This window comes from Astatotilapia calliptera, chromosome 17 (assembly GCF_900246225.1).
Source record: "Astatotilapia calliptera chromosome 17, fAstCal1.2, whole genome shotgun sequence".
Classification (NCBI taxonomy): Eukaryota; Metazoa; Chordata; class Actinopteri; order Cichliformes; family Cichlidae; genus Astatotilapia; species Astatotilapia calliptera.
Window position 1 is genome coordinate 4,012,812 of NC_039318.1, and position 23,375 is coordinate 4,036,186.

Below are 23,375 nucleotides of genomic sequence, written 5' to 3' on the forward strand. Positions count from 1 at the left end.
TTAGGGAACATTTTTGGCCCCAAAAAGATTCAGAGTTTGGGAATTAGGGAAATGCTTAATGCCACTGAATCCTGACTAATGACTCAGCCTTGTATAGCTGTTTTTATCACATAACAACAACAACAACAACAAAAAAGTTAATTGGGAAGGCTCAAGGTCTGCCTCAGGGTGCAGTTTAAGTTACCATTTGGGGCCTGGGATTATATAGTGTGTCACTAATGGTAGTTGTAGACAAGCAGGTGAACAAGTGTGTCAAGAGGTGTAGGTTGAGCTGTCAATCATGTGCAGGTTTTCCAGTGCGTTTGGTTCTGCATTTACTCGCAGCATGTCCACCTCCAACGGGTGGAGTCGACCGGTGATGACCAGCGAATGGAGTGGAGCACCGAGGTCACATGACACCAGCTGATTTAATGTTCCTACACGGATCTTTTGTTCGTCAGAGCCGAGTCGGGCCACGCCAACGCACACTGTGTCCTCCGTCATGCCTGGAAAAGGGGGGCAAAGACTCATGAGTTTGAGAGCTGCAGCGAACACAGCTGACTGGCTCTTTAAGGAAAGATGGAGTGGTCCAATCAGACACATGACTTTCAAGACTGTTAGCATGCTACTGGTTCTCCTAAGTCGTGGTTCAGAATATCCTAAAGATAAAACACAGTACTACAATATTTTTTGTAAACTTGATTATCGTTTTCCTTCTACCTGATGACTGTACCAGAACTTCAATCTGAACAAATATGGGATTGATAGAAAGTACTCGCATGTCAGGTACGACTCACCCAACTCCTCGCCCTCCTCCTTCCTCCTTTGGATGACCTGTATTAGCTGATCTGCAGCCTGGTTGACTGTCATGAAGCGAGGAGGCTCGTAGATCTTCTTCCCTCTAAAATCAGTAACCAAAGATTCACTTTAACCACATGTCATTCTCCTTTAATTCAAACCTTCACATCTGTGCAAGAAAACTTTGAAACTATGCTATATTACCAAAAGTATTCAGTCGCACATCTAAAATCATTGAGTTCAGGTGTTCATGGGCACAGGTTTATAAAATCAAACACCTACAAACATTTGTGAAAGAATGGGTCACAGGAGCTCTGTGAATCCCAGAGTGTACCGTGATAGGATGGCACCTTTCCAACAAGTCCAGTGGTGAAAATTCCTTGTTACTAAATGTTACACGATCAGCTGTTAGTGCTATTATAACAAAATAATGGATACTGAGATACATACTGCACAGAGGTCACCAACTTCCTGCAGAGTTGCTACTGACCTCCAAACTTTATGTGGTCTCCTGATCACCTTGAAAAGCCACTGAACTTCTTTAAATATCCCAAAGATGCTTCACCTCTAATCTGAGGAGCTTTTTCAGTTCTAAGGCCAAGTGGTGGAGAGTCACAGATTTAAGCCAATTGATCAGTTCACAAATAATTAGTCATTCAATTCAATTTTATTTATACAGCGCCAAATCACAGCCGCAGTCGCCTCAAGACGCTTAATATATTAAGGTAGACCCTACAATAATAAGAAAGATCCAACAATCATATGATCCCCCCCCCCATGAGCAAGCACTTTGGCAACAGTGGGAAGGAAAAGCTAACAGGAAGAAACTTCCAGTAGAACCGAGCTCAGGGGAGGAAGACGGAACAAACAAGAGCCAGAGATTAATAATAAGTAATGATTCAATGCAGAGAGGTCTATTAACACATACTGAGCCAGAAAGGTGACTGAAGAAGAAATACTCAATGCATCATGGGAATCCCCCAGCAGGCTACACCTGTTGCAGCATAACTAAGGGAGGATTTAGGGTCACTGATCCAGCCCTAACTATGTTCTTAATCAAAAAGGAACATTTTAAGCCTAATTTTAAAAGTAGAGATAGTGTCTGTCCCCTGAATCCAAGTGGGGTTGAGTTAATTGGTGAATCTAAATGGCAAGTAGTTGTTTCTGTGTTAGCCCTACGGGTTTTTTCCGAGTGTGCAAAGCCGGGTCTGCCATTCAGTGATCCTGGAGCTGCAAACAGGCTATAGTCATTACAAGTATCGTTATTACTAAAGGAGGCTGAGGAGTAACTAAACATCTAACATGATGAACAGGAAAGTGCAGGAGGTGAAGAGGCCATGCTGCTAGCGAGTCGGTAACGAGCTGAGCTAAGATAGCGAATCCCTAAAGACACAGTAAGTGAATACTGTGAATGTAATTAGTGGGTGAATCAGCAGAGAATGTGCTTTTGATAGAGCACGTGAAGAATACACTATGAAATAAGATGTCATCTATAATCTTTTTGATTAAGTTGCTACGCAGATAAGCCAGGCAAAAACGTCATGTGGACATGGTCTGGGTTTCTGGTTCTGACAAATGCTGACTGAGGGTTAAGTCAAAAAATAACAGACCTCACATGGTGAGATCTCTAACACTCCAGAGGTGGTTGTGGATGTGATCTGGATCTGATTCTTACCTCATCATGTTCTCGATGCTCTGCTCTTTGACTTTAATATCTAACAATAAAAACAAAAGAAGAAGAAAACTGTATTAAACACATCTCGCACTGTTTTTACTTTTAATCTCAGAACTAAAACGTGCACTTACATCCCAACAGTCCCAAGAAACCATTTGATTTAAAAAACAAAAAACAAAAAAAAATCTACCGTTTGTATTTTTCTAATATCCTTTTAAATTACCAATGTAATATCCAATGTAAAATATCGCACAGAAATGTGTCAGTTTTATTTTAAATAAAAATTCTCACCCGTTAAAAATGGATGCGGCTCAGGGAACAGAGTGGGTTGGGAAGTTGGTAGTTCAATCCCTGGCTCGTCGATTTGCATGTCAAACCCAAGTTGCCACGGATGCACACATTACTGTGAGTGTGTTAATGTTAGATAGAAAGCACTTAGGCAGAAAAAAGTGTTTGTGTGTGTGTTGGGTAAATGAGGCTTGTGGTAAAAAAAAAAATGCTTTGAGTGGTCAAACTAGAAAAGCACCATGCAAGCACAGTACAGAATTTACAAAACATTTCCAAACCATGCTTTTATTTTTACTAGAATCAAGCACAGGAAATTAATTAAGCAGAAGAGAATGGATGGATAAGAATGTAAGTAAGTATTCTGGTAAATGGACTGGTTTTTATAGAGCGTTTTAATACTCTGGTTGAGCACTAAGAGCACTTCAAGTACAACCCTCATTCACCGAGTCATACAAGAACTTTTTCTGTGCCTAAGTGCTTTCTATCTAACATTCTCACTCTAATGAGTGCATCCATGGACAGTAGTAGTACTGCTCTACCTCCTGAGCCACAGCTACCCAGTTACCAATTTACAAATAAACAATTTCTGTCATATTGCAGACTGAAGGTTCTTGAGGTTTCGACAACAAACCACATAACATTACAAAAAAACATTATATAAAAAAATGCTGTCGACCGCCAGTGCCATCCCTCACACACCCATAGTACAAATTTCTAAAATATGTCACCTTGTTCCCGAGTTATCTCACTCACACAATTTTAAGAAAACCTCTGACCTTGAGGTCAAGGTCACTGATTATTTAAATAAATACACCTATGGTATCAATTTGAAGCTCCTGTGTCGCCCTATTCTTGATTCATCGCATTCACAAACTTGGGTTTCCATGAAACCTGCCCTTCTGGCCAACTAAAAATCTAAAGTAGGGTGAAACATTTCAGCAAAATCTTATTATTTTCTGTCAGCTAAAGAGAAATCTCACCGATCACGTAACAGTATGGCTGTTATTTTCGTAATATTTTATTTAATGCTCTATTTTAAGATGTGCAGTGTCTGTAAATAATCTCTTTTAATTATGACGCAGATTTTTTCATCACTGTTGCTGTTTTACTTACTTATGAATAATTCCCTATTATGTTAAAAATGTCCAAAATCATAGTGAATTCTTGAAATAAATAAATGGCTCATCTGGGTGTCCTGCCGTGTTTGTGAAGTCAAAAAACATGGCCGTGCTCTTTTGTAAATGTGTGTGTGGCGAAGTAATAGATGAGGTACGGACACCAGCATCAATCATCCCAGGGACCCCAAATGCCCCAAACGCCCATAAATTAGGAGTCCAGTGGGAGGTGGATGACCTGCTGGTGAGTGGGTGTGTTTTAAATATTCATTACAGAAAAAAATAAAAGAGCCTCAGATGGCCATCAGCATTATTTCAGATTAATTCACAATGACTGTGTTTTGATTCAGACCTTTTGTTTGCATATTTTCAATAATGTTTTACATTTTTAATACGTTTTATGTTAAAATGCCTTCTTTCATCATTATTTTTTACTAAATTGTACTACTTTTCTTGGATATATATATTTTTCTACTTTGTTAATGAAATGATTTCAATTCAGTTTAGAAAATAACATGAAATTTCAGTGGTATCGGTTTTTGTTTCAAATATAAATAATTGTATTCTATTATCCTATTTTTTTGTTTTACATTATAATTTTATCTTGGATATTGTGGATTTTATTTTAGGAGATTTGTCTGTGTTTGTGTGCAAGCCTCACCCAGCAGACAGAGTGTGTGCAGTCCAGCTGTTCGGTTTTTACAAATTTTGTCGTAGAAGCTCTCTGGTCTCCACGTCTCTGTCCAAAACACTACAGACACCGTTTCTCCAAAATTATACAACTGAAACACACACAGACAAACACATGTTTCCATCACATCAAAGGGCTTTTTCCCCAACAGCTATTTCCAGGAGAATCACAGTTTCTTGTCCCTCAAAAGGAAGCGAGCCCTCACAATGTGATAATGTAAGCAAGTGTATAGTCAAATATGAGACTGTAAAATGGTTGATTGACATTTTTGTATTTCGCTGGTTAAAAAACATAAACATACTCCTGGAGGTAGCGATATCAATGTCTTGAATGGAAAAACAGAGAAACAGATTAGACTTTGCAGAAAACATCTAAAAGAGCCAGTGAAGTTCAGAAAAAATGAAACCAAGATGAACTCATACCAGAAGGACGGGAACAGAAAAGCATGGAGGTGGCAGTGTTATTTAATGGGCATGTACAGCTACCAGTGGAACCAGTTAACTGTTTTGGAAGTGGTAGGATGAATTGTGAAGTGTACAGGACTTTCTGTACGATCGGCTTGGATACAACTAAAACTACAAACTGATTGCACAGAACTTCACATAACAAATGGACAATGAACCAAAGTAAACTGCAAAAGTAACAAGAGTTTCTAAAGCCAAAGAAACTGGATGCCTCTGTCAGCGCGCCCCAGGGTGGCTGTGGCTACAATGTAGCTGCCATCACCAGTGTGTGAATGTGTGTGTGAATGGGTGGATGACTGGTTGTGTAAAGTGCTTTGGGGTCCTTAGGGACTAGTAAAGCGCTATACAAATACAGGCCATTTACCATTTTTACCATTTAAAATTGTGTTAGTTTGTCCAAATACTTTTGAGACTGAAAAATGGGGCACTATGCAGTCATGCGCAGAAGTCTTGGGTTATTTCTTTATAATTAAATTATCCTCAACGCACTTATACTGTGCTAGGACACCGGGAAACAAGTGCAGTTGTTTCTTCAAAGGTGCAAACATAAGTAGAAATATAGTATATACGCTAACGTTTTGTTTCAAGTCTCAAAGCTTGAAAGTCAATATTTGGTATGACCACCTTTATTCTTCAACAGACTGAACTGTTAGACAACATTTCTTCTAATTTTGTTAAGTAGTCTTCATGAATAGTTCACCATAGTTCTTTGGATGTTGGCCGACTTTTTGTTCAATTCTCGGTCAAGATAATCCTGCACTGCTCAAAAATGGTTGATGATAAATAAATAAAATTTAATTCAGTTATTTATAGCCCTGTGTCAGACTGGCAACCTGTCTAGGGTGTACCCTGCCTCTCGCCTTATGGTAGCTGGGATAGACTCGAACAGCTCCAGGTTCAGGGAGAGGACCCATCTGCCATGACCGGTTGGGAGCAAATCCAAGCAAATCCAAACTAGGAGCTGGTTCCACAGAAGAGGGGTCTGAAAGCTGGAGGCTCTGCCTCCCTTTCATGTTTTTCTACCTAGAAATCTCTTGCACTCCAAGAGGGAAGTGTTCTACTGGGGTGATAATATATGAGGAGAAGGATTATAAATTTGATTTGGGTTTAACACAGAATCAATGAAGAGAAGCCAATATAGGCGCTCTCTTTCTTATCCCTGTCAGTGCTGCAGCACTTTGGATCAACTGAAGACTTTTCTGGAAGTTTTAATATGCACACTGAAGTACATTTCCTCAAAAATGACTCCATGAGTCCTCACATTGTTACTGGAGGCCAAAGTAATGCCATCCAGAGCAGGTGTCTGGTTAGACATCACGTTTTTGGATTTTTAGGGCTGAGTACAATAACCTCATATTTGTCTGGTTTTAGAAGCAGGAAATTGGAAGCCATCCATGTCTTTATATCTTTAAGATATTAATGCAGTTTAACTAATTACTGTGTGCCACCTGGTTTTATGGACAGATAAAGCATGTTGTGCTGCCTTCTTCTAATACTGCCTTACATGTAAAATGTAAATAGAATTGGTTCTAGCACTTTTGCGCCACGCTGCTAGTAACAAAGTTCCTAAAGATGCAATTAAAAAGTGGTTCTTTGCCAAGTTGTCTCTTATGTGTAGACACAACACTGGCTCTTAAGTGTGGAACTCCAAACTAAGTTTAATGTGAGATACTTCCCATTTATATGACCCCTTTGTTAAATCATGAATTAACTGCAATTAGCTACATTTTTTGGAAAGTTGAGCTCAACTTCACCCATTCTGAAATACTGCCAGACTTTTTGAATCTGGAAATCATTTAAATGTCTAACAAAGTGAAATAGGCTTGATGGTCTCAAAAGGGAAAACATCATACAAAAGGGAACATAAGAATAGGACAAATAAAATCATTGACATCTATCAGTATGGAAAGGATTATAAAGCCATTCATAAGGCTTGTGGACTCCAGAGAACCAAAGTGAGACTTATTATCCACAAATGGAGAAAAGTGGTAAACCTTCATAAAAAACCCAGAACAACATCTAAAGAACTGCAGGCCTCACTCCTCTCAGTTAAGGTTAGAGTTCATGATTTAACAATAAGAATGAGACTGGGCAAGAATGGCATTCATGGGAGAGTTCCAAGAAGAAAACCACTGCTGACCAAAAAGCACACAAAGGCTTGTGTTTGCCAAAAACATCTTGAAGATCCCCAAGACTTTTGGGAAAATAAGCCTCATCAAGATGGCAGCCCCTCCAAGGATATTACATATGACATCTATACGACAGTGCTTTTTTTGGTTCTGTCAAGTCTTTTTTTTCCTTTGTAGATTCAACTAGATTCGAGAAATGAGAGCAAATGATGTGCTTTTGCGACACACTGCTAGTAACAAAGTTCCTAAAGATGCAATTAAAAAGTGGTTCTTTGGTAAGTTGTTTCTTATGTGTAGACACAACACTGGCTCTTAAGTGCTTTACATTTTTGAATGATTGGGTGGCGTAACAACAAAAAACCATTTGAAAATGGTTTAGGTACAAGAACTGGACTGAAAATTAATAATAATAATAAAAAGAAGCAGCTAATGCCCAGAGAAACACTCTGAATGACCTTTAGAAAGACTGGAAAACTTGGTTTACAATCCTCCGTGGTGGGTTACAGAAGCAAAATTGCAATTCTTTTTTTACCTTTCTATAAACGTGCCTGGACCTGACTGAACACACATCAAGATACTAGCCAATGCTTAATAACAGAGGGCGTTGTTAATCAGTTTTACATAGATAGAATACCCAACAGTCAAACAATGTCCCATGAACAGCACTTGGTAGAGGTGGGAAAGAAGAACTCTTTTTTTTTTCTTCTTTTTTTAAAATCGAGAAGAGAACTCCGGCAGAACCAATCAGCAGGGGGCACCATCTGCCACTAGCAACTCAAGATGCAAAAAAGAGACAGAGTCCTAATGTGCATGTGCTAATGTGACTGAATGCAAATTAACACAAAAGAGCTCATGTCTGAAAGGTGCTGAACAGTGAAATTCTGAAGAGCTGTTCTTGGATAAATGTTTTTTGCTGATTATTATTAGTTTTATCTATAAATAAAACACCATCAAGAAAATTAATGTACTGTTTGTTTTATAGAGAAAAGCCCTGAAGGACTCCAGTTGTGAGTGTGAGTGCATAGCACCTAGAGGAAGGAATAGAGCTCATTTGCATGTGTCCTTTCTCATTAGCATATTAACTACTCCCACTGGAAATGCTGTCTTTACATTAATGCTAATCTTTGCATGTTTGCAGGAGGAGGAGCTGCAGCTGGGTTCTGCTCTATGATTGGCTGCTCTGACAGTTCAGTTATTGATGAGATGGAATTATTGAGAGGTGTTTACTGTGACAAAAAGGTTCGTCATGAGCTGCAGCTGCACTCATGACACAAATACAAACACAGATTGTGCAAAAAAATGGAAGTGGTTTCCAACTCCTTCAGTTGCATAAAAACCAGCTCTCCTGATCTGTCACCGCAGTAAACACTATTCTGGTGACTCAATGGGCTTAATCCCTTTTGGAAATGATGGTCATTAGTAGGCTTAGAAAGGATGACAGATTCTTGACTTTACAGTCAAACCCATGCTTTGCTTGTCAATCATGAACAACTCCTCCAGGGGAAGCACCATGGGGGCTGCCACGATGAGCCCGCACCCTCCACAAGCAGCCAGCTACGCCAGAGCAGACCGAGCTCTTGGCCCAGAGACTTGAGACCCAAGGACATCCCACCCCCCAGCGGGGGCCAGACAGAGCCAGGGGCCCAAGCCCTGCAAGCAGGTGCCAGGAGCAAGCCAGTACACACCCGAGCTACCAGGCTCGGACACTACACCAGACTACATAAGACAGCTGACAATGTATCTGTAACATGCAACTTCTGTCGGTGCTGTGTTACTGGAAACTGAATTTCCCAGAGGAACCCACCTGAGGGATTTTTAAAGTTTCATCTAATCTAATCTCTAATCTAGATACCCAGGTTGATTCCCCCCCCCTCTCTGCCTGCAGCGTGGTCTCCTCAAAAGTAGAGAGCACCTTCAAAAAGATGGCAAAAACACTCCCTGCCAGCTAAAGAGGCCCCCAGTTCCACCAATGCACCAAAGGGCCACGGCCAGGCCCCAGTGCATGCAGCAACCCAAAACCCCGTCAAAACACCAGCTAGGACCCAAGCCCCCGGGGCCTAGCCAGAACCAGAGCATGGAGGTGGTACACCCCCAGAACTCCAAGTCACCAAGCCCACCCCGCACTCACCCAGGAGCAGCACAGCTACCAGACCGGTCACCCACACCAGGTCTCTTTTGTGCCACGGACCGGTTTATGTCCGACAATATTTTCACGGACTGCCCTTTAAGGTTTCGCGGATAAATACAACAAAATAAAACCAGTACCGGTACCCCCCAAAAAAGATTTATTCATAACACACAGGAAAAGACCAGGAAGGCCCTGCACTACAGGGGAGCTGCCACCAAGGACTATTTAACTGTCTCATTAACCTTGCTGCTAGTGATGACCAGGTCATCTCTCTCATTCCCAGACTCTGCTTCCAATACAGAATACTATGTCCACAGTTGAAGTCAGCTACACCCCACCCCCACTAAACAGAATGTAAGTGGAGCACCACCTTCCCTTTCTGAGTTGGGCTGACAGTTTGCTAGAATCACTTGGAAGCAGACTCAAAGTCTTTTTCGGTTGCTTTACCTGGCCGGGCCCCAGAGGCTAAGGCCTGGCCACCAGGCACTCTCTGGCCAGCTCTGGTTGAGCAGTTTAGACAGAAGGTTTGAGCAACATGGCTAAGAAGGTTTGGACATGCACAGAGGAGCGATAGTGAAGAGAATACAGTTCATTTATTTTTTAAACCCGCCTTTTCATTTTCATTATGTCTTCAAGTTAGGGAAAGGTGTTTTGATTGACAACTGTGAAAACATTAGCTGACAACTCTCCACCCTGCATCCAAATATGGTCACTTCTGCACCCCCCCCCCCCCCCCCCCCCAAAAAAAAAAAAAAAAAAAAACCCCGAAAGCAGCCAAAAGCCACTGAGGACTCCCAGCACTGGAGTCACAGTGACTCTATTCCTTCTATTATCAGCACTGACTCCTATGCAGTGAACAGAGTAGAAACCATCAGGCTACACACATAAACAGCAGCTTTTCTTCCTGCATTTTCAAACCAGTTTCATCTCTGGACTTTAGTCCCCCGTGGAATCATTACATTATTGTTGTTGCTTGCCACTAGGTGGAAAAATATAAAGAAGTTTAAAAAAATGCAGAAAAAGAAAGTGGATGTGTTTGAGCCTGTGTTTGGAAGTTCTGCTTCACAGACTCAGTTCAGGAAATAATTACCTGCAAACCACAGCAGCCCACTGCATTCATGACGGAGGCATTGTGAATGACTTTGTATGGTATCCCAGCATTCACTGCTCTCAGCACTAGGTCACTGTGTGTGGTGGCTCTGCAGAAAGACACAGAAAACAAGGGCAGCCTTTTCTTATAAAATACACAAAATCTATTCAGCTGCTATATGCCTGGTGCCTATGTAACAGCAAACTAGCTGACAATGAGTTGACTCATTATTATTACAGTAAACTAACCTATGAAGATAACAGGTTTTCCCCAGTGTTGTGTTGGACAGACTGAATGACAGAGTAATGTATAGATGCTGAGGTCACGGACAGGTCAAACCTCAGTGTGATGAAAAAAAGCTTCATTATAGTTTTCAGTGGGCCAAAAAAGAACCCGTGTTTTTTTTGATGAAAAACCGAGTCTGAAATTCCCACGGACAAGACTATAGAGCTTGTATATTCCATTCAGCAGGCGAGCTGCTCAGCACTCTGTTATTATGTCTGAGAGGAATAATGTGGCTTTGGGCAGAAATCTGCTGAAATGTAAAAACTCTGCTCTGACACAAACTCTGTGGTTTTATCTTCCTCTGCTGCTCCCCACTACAGTGCGTGTGCTGACAGAGCATACTTCAGATCTGTGGGATCAATTGGAGCTGTTGCTTACACAGTCCAGAAACACTGTGACTCACCCAAATGGGTCGCCCACCACCAGAAATGCCACATCAGTGACATCTGCATCCTCCAGGATTTGATCAGCTCCTTGTTCAACTAGATCTCTGTCTGCCAGGATCAGCTGCTTCCCATAGTACTCCTCCTGAAGCAAAGGAATATACTGTTAGGATATTTTAACAAGAATACTAAGAGCAGACACGTACTATTCAAGTAGATGTTCATTTTCTATTTAGTTCTCACTCTCCTGAGACCCTGCATTGAATAAGCAAAAGATGGATGGACTGGTGATTACAAAGTACTAATTGAAGCGTTCAGATCACTTTCTACAAGTCTCATTTACCCAATCACACAGGCCCACATTCATACTCAACTTTAGTCTATACCTAAACACTTTCTTTTAGTCATATGCACCCACTCACACTCCGATGATAATTGGAGGGCAACTCGCTCTTTAGTATCATGCCCAAGAATACTTTGACATGTGGACTGGAGCAGCTGGGGATCAATTGAGTAACCTGCTGACTGCACCTTGGGCTGTGCTCTGAAGGACATGTCGTTGTCAAATACAACTCCAAGATTCCTCACAGTGTTACTGGAGGCTAAGGCAATGACATCCAGAGTAAGCATATGGTTACATATTTCGAAGGTTTTAGGGCCGCATACAATAACTTTATCTGAATTCAGAACAGGAAATTAGAGGTCATCCAGGTCTTTATGTCTTGAAGACATTCCTGCAGCTTAACTAACTGGTGTGTGTTATCTGGCTTTAAGGACTGATAAAGTTGGGTGTCATCTGCATAGAGAGACATCAGCCCATACACCGTGCTGCCCTGGCAGCATGAGTGGGTGCTCAGGAACCTGAATGTGAGCTGGGAGCTGATGCTGCACACTCATGGGGGTCAGAAGGTCGTGCTGGAGCAGAGCCGAGCCTACTTCTTAGAGTCCTCCGCGATCGTCCGCTGGAGCGCAGGGTGCTTCCCGTCCTACCATCACATCAGCAGCACGGAGTCAGCCAAGAAGCTGGCCTGGCGCTCTAGGATTTTAAACCTATATATGCAGACTCATCCATAGAAGTTCATCGGCAAAGACAGACAGATCAGGCATCGGCATCTGGAGGGGTCGGAGTATTGTGGCCTTCATCATGAACAGCCTGCACTTCCACAGGCTGGTGGAGAAGATTCTGCCGGGATCTCCAGTCTGCCCATACTCCGGATCTTTGGACCCGCCCCCCCCGTGGACGAATCAGACCCTGAATTTGGTCTCCACGACTACACTCTGCACTTCCTCCAGCATGCAGATCATGTAGGGACACTTTTGGCAGCTCTCCTGCAGCACAATTCAGCAGGGACTTTCTGAGTCAGCAGGACCGACATGTCCCAGCAAAAAAACACAGTTTTCCAAATAATTTCTTAGATTAGAAAATATTATGTCTATAAATATTAATAACCAGTGGGTCTAAGTTATTATTCTTGAGAATCGGAGTAATTAAAGTATATTTAATAGAAACAATGAAAATGCTAGTCTGTAGAGAACTGCTTATAATACGTACTACATCATTTGTAAAACAGTGAGATACAGATTTGAACAATTTGTTGTGGATGGGATCAAGTAAAGAGATGCAAGATTTAACTGATGAATAATTTCTTCCAGATTGTTAGCATTTACAGGTGAGAATGAGGACATTGAGCTTGTGGTATTAATTTGATCAAAATGTGAGGAAGTCCTAGATAAATTAATATGAGAGACATTAGACATCTCTAATCGTACACCGATCGTCTGAAGAAAGCAAGAAATTACATTTATTTGTTGAAATTAATTCAGTGAATTATCCAATTCAGGACCCAGGTCTGAATATGCAGTTAAAAAACCCGACGGGATTCATCCTTTTGATTTACTATAATTACTCATTGTAAATCATATGATGTCTTCGAGTAACACGTACTGAAACCCAGTTCTTATGTAAAAAGTAAGACATTTCTTCCTAGTTCTGAATCAGTCCTACAGCCAAAACAAGCAGCTCCTCTCCTGGGACGAGCTTTCATTTCAGCTCTGGTCCAAATCCTCCGGGTCGTAATGCTCCGGACTCACCAGCGCCTCTTTGCCCACGGTGAGAATGGATGTGTAGGCCTCCAGGTAAACTCTGGAGCAGCTCTTCACCGCCTGTAAACCCTTCACTGTAATGTCTGTGGCGTCTCCGAGCCCCAGACCGATCAGATACAGCATCCTGCCGGTCCCGCCTTCCGTACAGGGTCCGTGTTACTGCCGCAGCACTTAACGGAGCTAAAACTTCTTAAAAAGAAGCACCCAGACGTGAAACTTTCCCGTATTCACGTGGGGACTCGCTGCGCTACTTGGAATACGGCTTGTCGTGAACTGTTTACAGTTGCGACAGCCACAGCCGCGATACGGTTAAGTCTTCAGCCGACGGCAAGCCCTGATACATGGCTCGCATATGTTTACAACTTGATCTAGTTTCTTGTTAAGCGGGAGCTTTGAGTAGTTTTACTAGAGCTTGATTTACAAGCGGGTCTGCATGTGTCCATCATGGCAGCCGTCTTTCTGTTGGAAATAACCGTAAAACTTGTGTATATCTTACTTCTGAATTACAAGCAGCTCAATGAACTTCATTTTTGTGTCAGGAGAAGCAGAAATGGCTAAAAGTAGAAAGTATCAGTGTGACAATGAACTTCCTCCTTCAAGGAGACAGAGCAGCAGAGAGGCATGTAAGCATGTAAGACTGCATTATTATGATTATTCCGGTTGGGGGGCTTTTCAGATTTCCACAAATGACAGCTGCTCCATCCATCCAAAGTGGGATGGATGCCGTTGTTTTTGATCCAGAAAATCTCCTAATTATCTGTAAAAACTCACATCGTTTTGTACACAGCAGTACAAAATGATGTGATTGGGGAGGGAACCCGAGAGAAAACAGTCCAACATAGCAGTTTTCTAATCTCCCTGCGCACTCAAAGCACCTCATTCACACCAGCACTTTTTCTATTCAAGTTCTTTTTATACAACACTCACATCCATACTCTGATGAATACATCAGAGAACAACTTGTGGTTAGTATCTTGTCCACAAACATTTTTGCATGCAGACTGGAAGCAGCCAGAGATCAAACCATCGACCTTCCAATTAGTAGATGACCTGCTGTACCTCCTTCTCTACCTCCCAAGCAACTCCTAAGTAGCTTGGGGTGAGTGCAGCTCGAGTGGAGTGCAGGATTTCTCCAGTGGAGAGCTACATTATTACAAATTGGAATCTGTTTGGAACGGCTGGTCTCTAAGTTTGAGTAAAAGAACATTATTTATCATTAGATCACAAGCTGTCCGAATTACGACATTGATGTCCCATGTCGCTTTAAAAAAAAGAAGTTTTATAGCATACCTATCGTTGTACATGTACAGTGACAATAAAGGGCTATTCTATTCTAAGTTTGAAAAAAAAAGTTGACCAATTTTTCCAAGAAGCCATGTCTCAGTCTAGGAGGATGATATATAGTGAGGACTAATACAGGCAGAAATACAGAGTTATTACTAAACTTTTTTTTAAATATATAGAACAGTAATCCCACCACCCCTCCGAGATGTCAAGGAGAGTAACAAAGAGTTGTATAACAGACAAATTAGTCGTATTTCACTAAAATCTGGAGGTTTTCTGCGAACTGTGAGGGATGGGTGGACAACAGATGACTGGCTACTGAAAAATGCATCTGTCCTTCAGTTGAATGAACTAAAAATAAGATACAAACCTTTATTAGTCCCACACATGGGAAATATTTTTGATATTATGGTAACAGCAAGATCCTTTTTGGGCTTTCCACCCAGCAGACATACTATTTAAATGAACTTTAATGGTCACATAAAAACTGCATGCATATAATTACCATTCATATCTGATTAAAGCCAAACAAACATGCAAAAAATTGAAATAAAACAGAAAGCATTCAGAAAGTCTTATGAACTTTATCCTAAAATAAGTCTGTCACAGTTGAGAGGCAAGAGAAGAGAGACTATGAATAGCAAACAGAATAAAACAGATTACAGAAAATTACACAGAACTGAATTGAATTTCATTTCCCCTTTCCATCCACAGAGTAGCTACACCAGGGGTGGGCAATCTCAGTCCACGAGGGCCGGTGTCCCTGCAGGTTTTAGATGTGTCCTCGAACCAACAGAGCTGATTTAAATGGCTAAATGAGCTCCTCAACATGTCCTGAAGTTCTCCAGAGGCCTGGTAACGAACTAATCACGTGATTCAGGGGTGTTGACCCAAGGTGAGATCTAAAACCTGCAGGACACTGGCCCTCGTGGACTGAGATTGCCCCCCCCCCCCCGGCTACACTGTGGTGCACAGAAAGGACGTTCAGGTGTCTTTAGAGTTTTAATCGTGTAGTTTTCATGAAGTGGACAAACAGATGGACTAATGTGAAACTGTTTCTGCTCCCATTCCCATTCCTTCACCCTCCCACCCCTTGCTGCTTTTTAATTTTAAATAACTTTTCTGCACAAAGAAAATCTTGAATTGGCACCATCAAATCTTAAAGGTCTCATAGTACATTATCATACTAACAGAGCACTTTGCTTGCAGACTGGGCAGGGCCAGCTGCAAGCAAAGTGGGCCTTGCTTTTTAGCCATTTTAACTTTGTTATAACCTAACCTACCTATTGCTACGATATTACAAGTGCCAAAAACTACAGTTTGGTACATCCTGAGAAACAAAGAAAGCCCTGGTGAACTCAGTAATACAAAAAGACCTGGACGACCATGGTGTGTGAGGGATGGGTGGACAACAGATGACTGGCTACTGAAAAATGCATCTGTCCTTCAGTTGAATGAACTAAAAATAAGATACAAACCTTTATTAGTCCCACACATGGGAAATATTTTGATATTATGGTAACAGCAAGATCCTTTTTGGGCTTTCCACCCAGCAGACATACTATTTAAATGAACTTTAATGGTCACATAAAAACTGCATGCATATAATTACCATTCATATCTGATTAAAGCCAAACAAACATGCAAAAAATTGAAATAAAACAGAAAGCATTCAGAAAGTCTATGAACTTTATCCTAAAATAAGTCTGTCACAGTTGAGAGGCAAGAGAAGAGAGACTATGAATAGCAAACAGATTAAAACAGACTACAGAAAATTAAACAGAAATGAATTGAATTTCATTTCCCCTTTCCATCCACAGAGTAGCTACACCCACCAGGGGTGGGCAATCTCAGTCCACGAGGGCCGGTGTCCCTGCAGGTTTTAGATGTGTCCTCGAACCAACACAGCTGATTTAAATGGCTAAATGAGCTCCTCAACATGTCCTGAAGTTCTCCAGAGGCCTGGTAACGAACTAATCACGTGATTCAGGGGTGTTGACCCAAGGTGAGATCTAAAACCTGCAGGACACCGGCCCTTGTGGACTGAGATTGCCCCCCTCGGGCTACACTGTGGTGCACAGAAAGGACGTTCAGGTGTCTTTAGAATTTTAATCGTGTAGTTTTCATGAAGTGGACAAACACATGGACAGATGTGAAACTGTTGCTGCTCCCACTCCCATTCCTTCACCCTCCCACCCCTTGCTGCTTTTGCTTGAGCAGTCGTTTCCATGGTGACGGCGGTCAGCAGCACAGCGACTGAAAGCATTTGAGTTGTGAATGAGTTGGTGGGAAAAGCTGCTTCGCCTCTTCTTTTTTAACTCCCTTTCTTACTTTTTTTCTTCACAGTCTGTTTCTCCCTCGTTCAACCCTTGTTTTGGTAAACAAGCCCCTGCACCACGTGATCCTTCCCATCCCCTTCACTCTTTTAACTGGGAACCAGTTAATGAGTGAGATGGTTGGTGGGTTACATAATGGGATCCTTTTTTTTTTTTCTGCGATGGGGTGAAGAGGAGGGTGGTTGGAGAGGCAGATTGTGGTCTTTTGTTGCTGTGTTTCAGGGTTTGTTGGAGTCCAGTCATCCAGAGAATTGACACTCTGTTTCTGTTAACTGTTTCTCTTCAGGTTCAAATCCTGACAAACTCTGATCTGGATCTGCCCCTCAAAGGAAAAGGCAAAGCAAACAAATTTACAGTTACAAACAATTAAAATAATTTCCAGCCCTGTGATTCATAATTCAATTTAGCAGATTTCATTTATCATGTCCTTCTTTTAAAGATCAAAGTAGATTTTATGAGTCAGTAGCTCAGGTGTTTTTGCCCCATTCGATTTTAATTTGTGCAGTTTATAAAAGCTCAGAAAAACATCAAACTATGTCCTGTGGTACATTAACAACACAGTAAACCAAAGCGCAAGACAGAAACACAGAGTGAAACTCTATGGGATGTCCTTTTCGTTAAGACATGTGAGTTGTTTAACTATTGCCCACAAACAGCCAATCATCAGCTGAACTTGAAATCATGTGAGACAATCATTTAGGTGTCCTCTAACATGGGGTGGACAGGTGAAGACAGATCCAGCAAAGGTCAAAGCAGTGCAGGGATGGCCCGTTCCTAAGCCATGAAGGGAACTCCCCTGCTTCCTTGGGTTTGCTAACTTTTACAGACACTTCATCAGAAACTACAGTCAAGTTGCTGCTCCCTTCACTCGTCTCACCTCCTCTAAGATACCATCCACCTGGCCCTGGGAGGCCCACACTGTCTTCACTAAATGAAAGCAGCTATTTGCCTCTGCCCCCATTCTAATTCACCCAGGTACTAATAAGCAGTTCATCGTGTACGTCGATGCATCAGACGTAGCAGTAGGGGCAGTGCTATCCCACAGATACGAACCTCAAGGTAAACGCCAGCTGTATTTATGTCACCTCACCCCCACCAAGCAAAACTATAACGTGGGGGATAGAGAGCTTCTGGAAATTATAAATTAACCCTGGAATGATGGCATCCCTGGCTGGAGGGAGCCATACAGCTGTTTCTCATATGGACAGATTAAAAAAATGGCCTGTATTTGTATAGCGCTTTACTACTCCCTAAGGAACCTAAAGCACTTTACACACTCAGTCATCCACCCATTCACACACTGGTGATGGCAAGCTACGTTGTAGCCACAGCTGCCCTGGGGCACGCTGACAGAGGCGAGGCTGCCGGACACTGGCGCCACCGGGCCCTCTGATCACCACCAGTATAGGCAACGGGTGAAGTGTCTTACCCAAGGAAACAACGACCGAGACTGTCGGAGCCAGGGCTCGAACCGGCAACCTTCCAATTACAAGGCGAACTGCCAACTCCTGAGCCACGATTGCCCATATCTCCGAAATGCTAAAGGACTTAATTTCCAGCAAGCTCGCTGGTCTCTGTCTTTCATCCAAGTTAATCTCTCTCTCTCCTGTCACCCAGGCTCTCAGAATACCAAGCCAGAAGCACTTTCCCACCAGTATTCCTCAGATAATGAACAATTCTTCCCAGCTCCCATTCTACCTGCCACCTGCAGGGTGGGTGCTCTCACCTGGGATATTGAAAGCTTTTATCAGCGTATGTGGCCTATATCAGAAATATTTCTTAGTATTCCTGTGTTTCTGTATTTCAGTAATTAGCTTTTTTTGTTACCTTGTATTTAGGTTTCTGTTTGTGTACTAAATGTCTTCATGTTTTCTTGTTTATTTTCTCCCTTTACTCTGCTTCTAGTATTTGTTAGTTATTTAGATTGTAATGTACATGGCTCAATTATTTGTTGAAAAACAATTAAAACATAAGAGATAGGGATTAAGAAAGAACGAGGGCCCAGAGAGTCTGTTTATCATAGGGCATAGAGCTCCGCGCTGCTCAAAGTATTAAAACGTTTGCAAAATGATCCATAAAGTCCAATTTTTTCTTCCAATTTTTAAATTGGCAGACAAATAAGAAGTAATCTGAATTTTTTTTAATGTCTTGGTCTGAAGATTTTCTGCAAGTTCTCGTTAACATTGGGAAAACTTGTGGCCTGTGCAAAATATTTTAACCTTTTTTCATAAAACACATTATGAAGATGGAGCATTTAAGTTTTACTAATAATACTTTAGACCTATATTAGTATAATATTTATCTTAGTCTTAGATCATGAGCTTAGTTGCAATTCTAAAAATGTAAGTGACAGTTGTGCTCTGTGTTTGTAAAGTGCTCACAGCTTCAGAAACTACCAGCGATGCAATCTGATGTCAGACTGTCTCTGTTTGACAGAAACAGGCTCAAACAGATAAAGACTTAGGGCAGGATTAAAGCTGTTTAATGTTTGGTGAAGGTCAATCATACCTTAGATCATTTCACTGTGTCAAGAACCGCAAGTGCAGACTCCTGAGGCAAAGAGAATAAACCGTTATTATGAAGATGAAGATTCAAAACAAGGTTATTAACGCCATAGAAAGACTAAGGTGAAGGAAGGGAACCCGCAAACCTAACTGTGACTAGAAAAAGAGACATATCCCCTATAATGACATCTTTTCATTGGCTCCTTGTTAAATCCAGAATTAAATTTAAATAACTTTTCTGCACAAATAAAATCTTGAATGGGCACCATCAAATCTTAAAGGCCTCATAGTACATTATCATACTAACAGAGCAGTGCAAGCAAAGTGGGCCTTGCTTTTTAGCCATTTTAACTTTGTTATAACCTAACCTACCTATTGCTACAATATTACAAGTGGCAAAAACTACAGTTTGGTACATCCTGAGAAACAAAGAAATCCCTGGTGAACTCAGTAACACAAAAAGACCTGGACGACCATGGAAAACAATAGAGGTGGATGATCGCAGAATCATTTTCATGATGAAGAGAAACCCCTTCACAACAGCCATCCAAGTGAACAACACTCCCCAGGGAGTATGTGTATCCATATCCAAATCTACCATAAAGAGAAGACTGCATGAAAGTAAATACAGAAAGTTCACTGCAAGGTGCAAACAACTCATAACCCTCAAATCAGAGTAGCTGGAGAGAACCCACGCAAACAGAAAGGCCCTGGCCAGATGATGGGGTCAAACTGAAGACCTTCGTCCTGTGAGACAACAGCGTTAATCACTGTGTCACCATTGTTATATACACTGCTATATAGACCCTGTTAAAACTAATCCTGTAGCACGGGTGTTCTGCAAGAAACTGATCTGAAAGTGTTTATTGCAAAATTATCTGCTTTTGCAACTTTTTTCATCCATTGACCCAAAAGAACGAAAGCATTAGCAGATACTCAGATCAGCAAATACACTGGCCACTGACTACTTGTTGGAATTTTGAAAACATGCCATTTGTGAATGCTGTTTGGGAGAAATGTGTGGATGTCAAAGACTGTCTGCATAAAACAGTCTTTGAGAGCCACGTGTCTGGACCAAAATGGGATGGGAACATATTACTATACATAAATCTTAAGGCCTTTCCATGTATCTGGATGGATAATAAATTTGTATAGTGTTGTAGTTTTGATCTAATGCCAGTGGTTGGTAAAGCAGATGCAATAGCACATAAGAAGACTGGAAAAAACAATAGTGTAGCTGCAATGAAGGAGACTGGATGTGCAATCAAAATTTGGCCAGGTGCAAATAAAGGTAAACTAGAAACGAACCTGCGGATTGGGCCCGGTATCAAGTCTCTATTGTAGTGAGAGCTTGGTTCGAGTTTCCCCAGAATTCCTCTCTCTCTCTTCTGATGGATATCCAACCTGTGGGGCATACACACTGACCACATTTCATCACATATTCAATTTTCAGCTTCAAACTCGTGATCCTGTCTGACACTTGCTTTACCTCCACAATACTATTCACATCCTCTTCTTAAAGATGACCCCTAATCTATTTTTTTCCTATCTACACCATGATAGAATAATTTGAATCAGCATTCAATACTCCTGGCCCTGCTTTCATTACATCTTGTCTCTTGCACATACAATATTCCTACCTTCTTTCTCTCCATCAACCAGCTGTCTCTCTTTACCAGTCATAGTTTCTACTTTCAAAGTCCCTACACTACTCCACCTCCACACTACACCCACTGCCTTTCCTTCTCTCTCACTGCCTCCAAACTTTTGTCTTTGCCCAGCAGTAGCACACTTTCCACTGGAACCATGTTGACCAGTTAACCTAGGCCCCAACCAGTTCCGTGTGGAAATCTTGATGATTTACGTTTGATTTAGTAAAGATCTTCTTGGCACTAGGAATAGATGGGCTTGTGGCCCAGCAAAAACCTCCTGGTGTGTGTTTTGTTCTGGTTTTGTACCCACAAAAATAATCCATAAAGCAGAGTGGTCTTATATGCTCTGAAGCCTCTTATTGCTGTTTTTTACTATGCTGCTGTCGGCAAAAACTATGAACTTCAAATAAAGAAGTTCAGAGTTTAAGTATATAACTACACTGTTTTCAAGAATTTGACACATTTTTAATGAAATTAATATGTAAAATATTTTCAGTTTCATGCTTTGATCCTCAGACAAAGGTCTGATAACAATACAAATCTCACTTCCACTTAGCAGCGTTTGTCCATACACGTACATTGCATAGGAATTAATATCAGAATGAATGAATTTTGTTCAAAATGAATGCTCATTTGTGCTGTTAAAAAGATGTGGTGTCTGCCATCTGCAGGTTAACAGGTGAGAACGTCAGAGTTACTTTAAATATCACAGACTTGACCTGTGATGCTTGGTTGCTTCTCTACTTTTGAGATTTTACTTGGATAATTTCCTGGAAACTGAATCTTTGTGCCACAAGTTACACAACAAAGTGAGGAGGAAGGACAGGATGGATCAGAGAAAAGTGGAATGGGTGAGGAGGGTGAGGAGGCCCTGCTCTCTTTGTGGCTCCCACAGAACCATCTCCAATTACAGGACAAAGGCAACTCATTCAGGCTTCAAGCGCCAACTCTGCAGCTTTGCATGTCTAATGAGTGTTTTGCTGAATACTAAGCGGACCCCTGGGTGCTGCAGAGGCCTCACCCTCCCTCCCCCATGCAGCACCTACATCACAAAGTTGCTCCTGTACCGCTCTGCATCGGGACATCTAAGCTTCACCTCCTCTCTCTGAAGACAACAGTCCCAGTCCTTTCCATAACAGAGTCAAAACACAGGCAAACAAAACTATGAGATGCAAAATAGGGTTGCAGTACAAAGACTAAGGAATAGTGGACGCTAATGTTGCTTGCTAATTTTAACTGGACAGAAACAAGATGGACTAGAGACTTGAATATCAGTCGAATTCAAAAAGACTGATATAGCTGGGGATGAGTTTTTTAGGTTCTGACTTGAGAGGAGTGTGCTTTGTGGACAGCCAGACCTTCTGGCCAGGGTAATAGCAGGGCACAGAGGTACAACAAAGGTCAGCGAGGTGCTTATTTTGTTCCTTCATCCGTAAAAAGGCTGCCTGGGTGACCCTCCAGATCCTGCGACAACGGCAGACAAATGGAACAGAAATCTCACCTTCCAATGCTGGAAGATGAAAAAAAGAACAGTGCAAAAACAAACAATTGAGACTGAAGTCAACAATTTGATGAGTTGATGATGAGTTTGCTATGCATGCAAACTCCTTAAACACAGACTAGTGCAGTTTGTTACAAGAGATGTAGTTGAATGACAAACCCAGATAGATCTGGAAACATATGATGTCGATACACATGGGAAGAGATTAGAATCCTTTATGGTAAAGACTGATCAGGTTGATGAAAATCCAGGGAAGATAAAAGGGCTTCAAATTGAGACACCGGTGAGTGACATTCTGGCAGGACAGGAAGAAAACTGTCAAAGCATACGCCATCCCCAGAGAGACCGAAAAAGCCCACAGTAGCTGAAGGACTATGAGTGCAAAGTGACTTGTGGGGATGATACAGCAATACACGCTGACCACAGCTACAGGGCAAATTTTAAGATGAAAGGCTTTGGAAGACTTAAACATTTCCTAGCCATTGACTTTAGACAGAGAACGAGAAGTGAGAATGAACCAAGGAGAGGTTTGAAATGTCTGACTGCAAGGGTAGATCAACTCCATGTGAACAAAAACCAAACTGTGATGGTGATTGAGAACCTGCTAACCCAAAGAAATATTGGGAGATGATAGGCAGCTTGATTTATGCAATGACATGTACAAGACCTGATTTCAGTTGGGTTGTCAGGAAACTATCACAATACCTATCAGGACCAAGGTACTTAAACGGAAATATGAAACAAGAGTTGTGTCATAAGAAAAGGGAAGAAAAACGTGCATATAGTGATGCTGATCTGGTCACAGACCTAAATGACAGCCGAAGCACAACAGGATACTGTTTTAGTCTGACTGAAAGTGGTCCTATCATTTCATGGATGTTTGAAAAGCAGCCAACCGTAGCTTTATCTACATATGAAGCAGAGTATATGGCATTGGCTGCCAATACACGAGAAAATTTATATCTTTCAC

The 23,375-nt window shown here is 41.6% G+C and overlaps 1 protein-coding gene and 1 long non-coding RNA gene across 2 annotated transcripts; both read right to left on the minus strand.

The window, feature by feature from the left end:
* Positions 1 to 71: 71 nt before the first annotated feature.
* On the minus strand, positions 72 to 13,426 carry dph5 (diphthamide biosynthesis 5). Its single transcript, XM_026146810.1, has 7 exons — positions 13,117 to 13,426; positions 11,046 to 11,170; positions 10,358 to 10,466; positions 4,517 to 4,637; positions 2,453 to 2,492; positions 777 to 880; positions 72 to 485 (listed from the first exon to the last, which is right to left on the minus strand). The coding sequence occupies exons 1-7, from the start codon at positions 13,249 to 13,251 to the stop codon at positions 253 to 255; spliced, it is 867 nt and encodes a 288-aa protein (XP_026002595.1). The 5' UTR covers positions 13,252 to 13,426; the 3' UTR covers positions 72 to 252.
* Positions 13,427 to 16,640: 3,214 nt separating this feature from the next.
* LOC113009504 (uncharacterized) lies at positions 16,641 to 20,978 on the minus strand. Its single transcript, XR_003270188.1, has 4 exons — positions 20,742 to 20,978; positions 20,561 to 20,656; positions 19,257 to 19,298; positions 16,641 to 17,064 (listed from the first exon to the last, which is right to left on the minus strand). It is a non-coding gene; the product is annotated as an uncharacterized LOC113009504 (long non-coding RNA).
* Positions 20,979 to 23,375: the final 2,397 nt, after the last annotated feature.